We start from the raw sequence: 8,893 nt of genomic DNA, 5'->3' as shown, positions 1-8,893 counted from the left end.
TTTTCACGTATTAAAAAGCATTAAGTTGACTCAGAGAGTGTAAATACCATTATGATGCCACCTGTATGGAGAATCACTAGCAACAAAAACAAAATGAACATTATGAAAAGAGAGAAAGAGAAAAGGAAACCAGAAGAAAAATGGGCAGACTAATCAGGCAAGCAGGAAAACAAAACGACGTTGATGAGAGGGAGGCAATGTGGGGACAAGCTGGCGGATGAGGCACATTAAGGAGGGCACATGTTGTAGTATTAGCGCTGGGTGTTCATATAGTGGATGAATGACTAAATTCTACTCCTGAAACCAATATTACCGCTTATGTAGCAGAATTTAAACTAAACATGAAACAACATACAAAAAAAAAAAAGAAAAATCAACCACAAAAATATCATGTAAAATTGAACTTTTACATTTTTGGTTGAAACACCAGGCTGAAATGAAAAATCATTTAAGCAAACAGACTCCAGGGCACCTGGGTGGCTCATCGCAAAGTTCTGCCTCTTCGACTCAGGTTATATCCTGGTGTATCCCTGGGATCGAGTCCGATGGGCTCCTGCTGCAGCAGGGATCTGTCTTCTCCTCCTCTCTGTCCTGTTCATCACTTCACTCTCCGGTCCAATACCATAAATCTTTTTAAGAAAAAAAAGAAACAGAGCTCTCCCAAATCACAAAAAGCTCAAAGGCAAAGCACTTGGAAACCAACTACAAAAGTCCTTGAATCTGAGCATAAGCTCCATAGTGCGGTTGTGGCATCCTGGAGTGCCAGCTCAAACAATAAAACTACCTGAATAGAGGAAAGGGAATTGTCTGGTTGAAAAGACATGCATTCAGATTGTCAAGATTGTACCAAGAGATTTATTGATTAAAAGCTCTTTGTAGACGCCTGGGTGGCTCTCCAAGGCTCGAGTTAAGCGTCTGCCTTAGGCTCAGGCACGGGATCCTCCAGGGTCCTGGGCTACGAGGTCTCGCATAGGATCTCCCACTAGTGGGGAGCCTGTCTCTCCCCTCTGCCTGCTGCCCCCCAGTTTAAGTGTGCCGCCTATCCCTCTCTCTCTCTGACAAATAAATACATAAAATCTTTTAAAAATAAATTAAAATAAAAAGCTCTTGAAACAACTGAGTAAAGAGTCCCACTCCCATTGTTCACTCCTCCATCCTTGGTCTTTGTACCTGAATATTTTGCAAACCTTTTTTTTTTCTTCCGCTTCAATGTCAATAATACATGAGGCCACACCTGTCATGTCCTGGTCCACACTTTCAGCAAGGAACATCACTGCCGCTCAACTTCCTCAGCTCCAGGAGGCCCCCATGGTGAGTTCACAACTGGTCCACTAAGGGTCTGGGCAGATAGAAGCTGAATTTACAAAAAGGCAATATTGATAGTTCCCTTGTTCTTGGTCGATTTGTAGTAATCCTGTCGCAGTTTCAGAGTACTATCTGGATCCCGCAGTCATCTCATAAATATTCATTTGGTTCTATAGGTGAACAAAATCTTCCTATAATATCTAGCTCATGCTAACAATTCTATTGGGCCCGGCTTCAACAATTTCTTTTAAAAAGATTTTTATCTATTTGAGCTGGTGTGAGTGAGCCAGAGAGAGAAGAAGAGGAGCACCAACCGGTGGTCATAGGCTGAGGAGAGGCAGAGGAGGAGGCAGAGAAGGGAGAAGAGGGCTCCCTTGCTACCAGCAGGCAGCGGGAGCTGCCACGTGGGCTTGGATCCAGGGGACCCTGGGATGCATGGCCCGATGGCATCACAGCGCTTTAACCCCTAAAGGCCACCCAGGTGCCCCTGTCAAACAATTATTTGATGATGAATAGTCTTTTTCCCATGTGGGACATGGCTTCTACATCCCATTTTTGTCATTCTGATCATTTCTAATGACAAGGAAAAACTTTTATAAATATTTGTGATAACCATTCCTATTTCATTAGCTGGAGAAATTTAAACTAATTCTGGCAAACTTCATGAGATACATTTCTATTCTTTCGAAAATGCTAATGTCTATCCTCAATTACTTAAAAAGTACTCACTTTAGATTCTTTCACTTTTAACACATAATTTTTTCCTTTATTCAGAAAATCCTTAAGACTTTTGAATAGAAAATTGGGGTTTAAACAAACATTTCTAGTCCTTAGGGAACAACTGAAAGTATATGATTCTGCAGAAAAATCCTAACTATATTAAGCCTTATTTAATCAAATCAGTAGTATATGATGATGAATAAAAAGTATTAATCTGGCTGGACATGTAAAGACCAAATTTATCAACATTGTCTTTTCTTCCACACTTAATTAGAAACACACTAAAAATTGATTCAGTGGATAATCAGGGTTAAGCTACAAATTAGAGTGCAAGCCCAATTACATATTATATTATTTTCTTGCTATTCAATCACCTTTTCTTACATCTTTGTTTCCCTACCTTCCTTCCTCAACAAATTAAACATCAAGGTTCATGATGCAAAATAGGCATCCCTTGTATCAAAAAAGATAACTAGCTTAGTTTTAAAACTGCTCTAAGATGAGTGATTTTCCTCACAAGAGGAAACTAGCAATTATGAAAAATATGCACTTAGGGAACTGGAGCTGGGCAATTCAGCACATAACCTAAAAAATTATTTTACATTTGTTGATTAATGGAAACAATTATATTTCATCAGGACTTTATAATTCATTTTATCACTCACTCATATAAATAAATAAGTAGATTTATTATGTTTTAAAATAAACAGGTGCACAGTTTCTACACATTAGAAGTTGAAGACATGATTGTGGCAACGCTCTTCGAATATAGTCTTATTTGAAAACATCTTTGAAGGTATCATCACATTGGTTTTAAGGGCATGACACAGCAATTAGATAATGCCAATCGTAGATAATCAGTATTTTAGGAAACTAAGAAAATAAGGTAATAAGAAAATAGTTAGCTCTAACTTGTGTGAGAGAAAGGCGGATGAGGGGGAAGAGAAGCAAACGGTTTCTCCGCTGGTAGAGCCGTCTTGGGATAACGGTAATCACTTATTGAGAAGTTCCATCACTATCAATAAATGGAGAAACATGAGAATCAGAAGATCATTGGGAGATTGTGAAAGCTATTCTAACTTGGTGACTTCAAGAAGATTGTCCGATACACGTTGTTTCCATAAAGAATATCAAAAGATAAGACTAGGAAGACAGAAAATGCCATTCGTCAATAACAGAATGCAAAGATCTCTGTGCCTCGCTTGTCTACAAATGAACACAAAATATGTAAACAAAGAACTGGCACTAGTTACAGAGAATTTCACAAGAGCAGTAAAACAAAAGCCAATAGTAAATACATTAAATAAAAACCTATTACACAAAATTCTCTCCATCTATTATTAAACATGCTTTCTTGCATGCTTTTCAATAATACGCCAGCCTAAGCAAAGCTGACAGAAAAATCCAAGAAAGATGGGCAGAAGATGACTTTTCTAAGCCTTGCATTTTTATACTTTCTCTAATACTCCCCTTTTTTTTTTTTTAAAAGATTCTATGTATTTTGAGAGAGAGGAGCAGAAGAAGAGGGAGAGGGAGTGGGACATCTCCAAGCAGATGTGCTGTGAGCTCAAAGCAACCCCGCCCCCACGCGAGCAAGGGGCTCGATCTCACACCTCTGAGATCAGCGCCCTGAGCCTGGCCAAGAGTTGGACACTACTGACTGAGCTGTCCAGGCACCCCTTCTCTAATACTTCCTCTTAATCAAATGCCAAGACCCCACTTCTAAAAATGTATCCAGCATATATTAACATCACACAAACAAAAGTTAGGAGAAGAACTAAAGGATTAATAAGTATCATTATTTGATATGTAGTTTTATAACTTTCTAAAATATTTAATAATACTTCTGAATTTATACAACAGTAAGAATAGATTTAAAAAGCAAGTGAAAAATGGCCAATGAATGTTTAAAACCTCATGTTAATACTCACCGATCAGCTACTGTTGAGTAGTATCAAGAAAAAGCTTGCTTTGGTTGTGCCTTGGAAAATTTTCTTGACTTGATCTTCAAATGTCATTTCTTACCTATGACAAAAAGCAGATCAAAGGAAAGGGAGTATGTGTTATCTAACATGCTTTTGCTTTTAATTGTAAAAGTAAAACTTTTTCATTGCAAAATACTTTAAGATACATAAAAACAAAGGAAAAAGTGTTATATCCCCATTACCGCGAGATAACCACTTTACAGTATCCTAAATATGTGTGTGTGTACACATGATTGTTTTTAAACAAAAATTTGATTTGTATCATATATAATAATTCCAATATGTAACCTTTTGTTTTAATGATTATAATTTTCTCATATTAGTCGCTAAATTCTACAACGTGATTTTATAGGGTTATGTAGTATGCCACTACCATACATTAATCCCTCAGTTCTTATTTTTAAATGCTTCAGGTTGCTGCTATCTTTATTTTGCCAAACATATACACACTAATAGACACCAATTCTTTTTATAGCAGACAATGAACAAAATAAATGCTTTAAAGATAAGGATGACAATCTAATCTCAAAAAACTGCACTTGCTGTAATCTTTGCCATCAAAGTAAATAGCAAATCTCGAAATTATTACACCATCATGTGATAACATGTCTGAATGAGAGAAAACTGATGCTTCAAGCCCACATAATCCAGATAGGGGTGGAAACTTGAATGATAAAACACAAAGGCTCATCGACTCATTAACAAAAATATCCCTAGGAGAATGTGGTTATCCTGGCTGCAGCTCACAGGTGCAGGGCACAGCATGTGCGACTCTTGGTCGAGTTTAAGCCCCAAATGCGATTGGTATAGAGTTCACTTCAAAAATAAATATAGGGCGCGCCTGGGGGCTCAGTCGATTAAGCTGCGGTCGCCTTCAGCTCACACGGTCATGATCCGGAGTGTGCCGGTGACTGTCTCCCTCTCCTCTCTGCTCCTCCCTGCTCACACACTCTCTCTCTCTCAAAAAATAAAAATCTTATATATATATATATATATATGGCGCAAATAAGATGACCCTGCCGCTAGAAATATGAGATTCCACAGACCTTCCTTAGGAGTATAATCACGTGGTCCTCCGTAAAGCACAAAGAGTCAAGTATCCTGTCCCCACGCCAGATTACAATTACACCATTATGGAAAACTATCACCCTTCTTCTCCTTTGGGTTTAAATTAAAAAAAAGCTATGATACATAAGTCAAGACAAATTCATCATATAAAAAAATTGAAATTTTCGCGAGAAACCATTATTGTAAAATAATCTTTATAGCTGTCTGATTTCCTGCAGATTTCCTCCAGAATTCCCACTTGAAGCCTTATTTGCTCTCCTACTTCTAGTGGAAGTAGGTATGTCTTATCACCATGACAGCAATCTTCATGTGCTTGGGATCCAACTGCTATCTCATACTCCCATTTTATATCCTCCTGCGTTCTTTTTTTCTCCCCCCACCCAACCCTTTGGATTTTTTTTTATACCTTCTTTCCCGACATTTCATTTGGTGTGATAGTCTCAAAAAGACACCATTTGTTGTTTCCCAAATGGATATTCATATCTCCCAAACAGATGCTAAAATAAAAATTAAATTCGTTAATCTGTTGTATCTGTATCTAAAATCTCCACATGAATTTTGACACAAACTTGTAGCCCAGGCTGTGTTTGGAAGGGTCTGACTTAAAAATACGAACTATGTAGTACATATAAATTAGCTCTGTTGGAGTTCTTTGGGATACCTCAAAAGAAAGTGGAGGCAGCTCGTCCTCCAGAGTAAATTCTGAAAACCGGACAGGTATGCGGAGACGCTTGTGTGAGACATGCCACATCCACCAAGATACTGGGCAGAAACCAAGTGTATTGTGTGAAAAGTATAATACAAAAAATTTTTTAAATAATAAATTCTAAGAAAAAATTCCAGGGAATTTTCAATGTCATCAAACGTTTTATGTGTAAATGTCTTAAAGGAGAATTGTTTTTATTTTTTTAAAATATTTATTTATTAGTATTTATAAAGATTTTACATAAGATATTCATTTGAGAGAGAGACAGCCAGCGATGAGAGGGAACACAGGCAGGGGGAGGGGAGAGGAAGGAAAGAAGCAGGCTCCCAGTGAAGGAGCCTGATGTGGGGCTTGATCCCAGGCGCTGGGATCTGCCCTGAGTCCGAAGGCAGATGCTTAATGGTATAAGAGCCACCCAGGCTGCGCCCTATTTATTTTATTATTTTAAAAAAGATTTTATCTATCTGTTTGTCAGGAACCCAGCACAAGGAGGGTGGTAGGCAGGGAAAGCGAGAAACAGGCTCCCGCCAAGTGAGTGAGCTAGATGCGGGACTTGATCCCGGAATCGCCAGGATCACAACTCGAGCTGAGAGGCAGACGCGCTAACCAACTGAGCTACCCAGGTGTCCCAAGATTTATTTATTTTAGAGAGAGAGAAAGCGTGCAAAAGGGGGAGAGGGGCAGAGGAGGGAAGAGAGAGAGAGAAGCAGACTGCTGAGCGTGGAGCCCCGAGGCATTTGATCTCCGACCCTGAGATCATGACCTGAGTCAAAATCAGAGTTGACGCTCAACTGACTGAGCCACCCAGGCTCCCCAAAAGGAGAATTATTTTAATTTAGTATAACACTGTCTTCAATTCAAGCATATTTTTTTACAGATTTATTTTTTAAGATTCTATTTTTAAGTAATCTCTACACCCAACATAGGAGCTGAACTCACAACCCCGAGATCAATAGTCACACACTCCACCAACTGAGCAGCCAGGTGCCCCTAAGCATGTTTTATTTTAAATACTAAAATGACTCCAACTTTCTAACAGCTCTTAAACTTAATATATTTAAATTTAATTTAACACTAGCCGCCAAACATCCGCACAAAAGACCCCTGAGCTAGGACATTGATCCATCATCACAAAACAAAGTGCTTAGTTTGAAAGAGTGTTTTCCGGAATTGATCCAGTCTTAGTCTTAGAATATAATAAGTACATGCTGAGTTAGATGTGTTGTTTGGGTAGCTCAATTTTTATGATCCAGAAATTGCACTACTGGGTATTTACCCCAAAGATACAGACGTAGTGAAGAGAAGGGCCATATGCACCCCAATGTTCATAGCAGCATTGTCCACAATAGCTAAATTGTGGAAGGAGCACCATATGCATATGCACCCCAATGTTCATAGCAGCATTGTCCACAATAGCTAAATTGTGGAAGGAGCCGAGATGCTCTTCAACAGATGACTGGATTAAGAAGATGTGGTCCATATATGCAATGGAATATTACTCAGCCATCAAAAAGAACGATTTGCTACAACATGGACAGGACTGGAGGAGATAATGCTAAGTGAAATAAGTCAAGCAGAGAAAGACAATTATCATATGGTTTCACTCATTTATGGAACATAAGAAGTAGTAAGATCGGTAGGAGAAGAAAGGAAAGAAGAAAGGGGGGGTAAATAGAAGGGGGAATGAACCATGAGAGACTATGGACTCTGGGAAACAAACTGAGGGCTTCAGAGGGGAGGGGGGTGGGGGAATGGGATGGGCTGGTGATGGGTAGTAAGGAGGGCACGTATTGCATGGTGCACTGGGTGTTATACGCAAGTAATGAATCATGGAACTTTACATCAAAACTAGGGATGTACTGTATATAAAAAAATTATTAAAAAAAAAGATGTGTTGTTAGGGCAACTGCCATTAATTAATCCAAAATACATGCAAGATTGAAGTACATTTCAATTTCTTTCCCTATAGTCTTGCTCTCCTCCTTCCTCTTCTCCTCTTTTTGTTCCCCCTTTTCCTCTTTTTTCCTTCTCCTTCTTCTTTCCTGTCTTAATGAATTTTTCATAAATACACATTTTAAAAGTTTAACCTCCTTTCCTATTTATCAATTTTCCCTCCCTGTTATAGTTAAACTCAGTAGTGGTATTAACAAAAAAGGAAGAACAACCTAGCTTAGTGAGGCAGGGTTGAGAAATAGGTTCCAGGGCTGTGGGAGTTAAAACACAAAACAAAACAAAACAAAACAAAACAAAACAAAACAAAACAAACCCCTTCTGTTTTTCCCACTACTCTTTTATTACTGGGTAGGTGGGTCATTTTCCATATATTTAACCAAAATTAACCCCCATAAAGAAGTGAAACATCAGAGAACACATACCTTAGCATATATTTTTAGTGTAGTAAGTGGATCTGATTTGTGTCAACTTATTCATATGATGTCAACAAGTAGGTGTGGCGGCAGCCAGGGCAGGGGTTGAGATTCAGTGGAGTATTAGGACTGATTCATTCTCTTTGTTCATTCATTCATTCCCCACCTTGTTTCAGGAAGTATTTAAGGCAGCTAGCTTGGTGAATTACATAATGAAAATCATAATAGTTGACTAAACTGGAATTAAATTCCTCAATTCACACTTATATGGCACTTTATAGCTTTTAAAATTGTCTCTACACAGTTTTGAGTAAAGCGAAAGGCCTCTAATAACTTATTAAATATATTTTAAATAAATCCTTTAAAATAAATTTCTTATAACACTTGATTTTGTATGATATTTTATAAAAATAATTTGAAGTTATATTTATTTTTGCTGGTAGATAAAAGTACCTTTTCTTTTTAATGGTCCACAGATACTTGGTCTAATAATGTTGGTGGGGTTTTGACTTCTTCTAAAATAAAATTATGACAATCATTACAAGAAAAAATTTGAACAAAATCAGCTATGACTATTTCATTATAATAGATCTAAGGACAAACACTAAAAAAGGACTGTGTAGTATCACATCGTTTCATTGCTTTTCTCTAAATCTGGGTTAAAAACAGGAATGCCTCAGGACAGCAAACTGTCTTGTAATTTACAAGGATTCAGATTCTCTGAAATTGCGGGGGGGGGGGGG

At 38.0% G+C, this 8,893-nt stretch overlaps 1 protein-coding gene across 1 annotated transcript in view; it reads right to left on the bottom strand.

Annotated features, from left to right (window-relative positions):
- PABIR3 (PABIR family member 3) overlaps positions 1-8,893 on the bottom strand; it is a 74,990-nt gene that overhangs the window by 33,234 nt on the left and 32,863 nt on the right. Inside the window, exon 9 of the mRNA XM_040627514.1 lies at positions 8,604-8,665. Coding sequence (XP_040483448.1) covers positions 8,604-8,665 — 62 coding nt within the window. The remainder of the gene's footprint in view (positions 1-8,603; positions 8,666-8,893) is intronic.

The sequence above is a fragment of the Ursus maritimus genome, assembly GCF_017311325.1.
Source record: "Ursus maritimus isolate PB19 chromosome X unlocalized genomic scaffold, ASM1731132v1 scaffold_X1, whole genome shotgun sequence".
In the NCBI taxonomy this organism is placed as follows: domain Eukaryota; kingdom Metazoa; phylum Chordata; class Mammalia; order Carnivora; family Ursidae; genus Ursus; species Ursus maritimus.
This window is presented reverse-complemented; position numbering and strand designations above follow the sequence as displayed.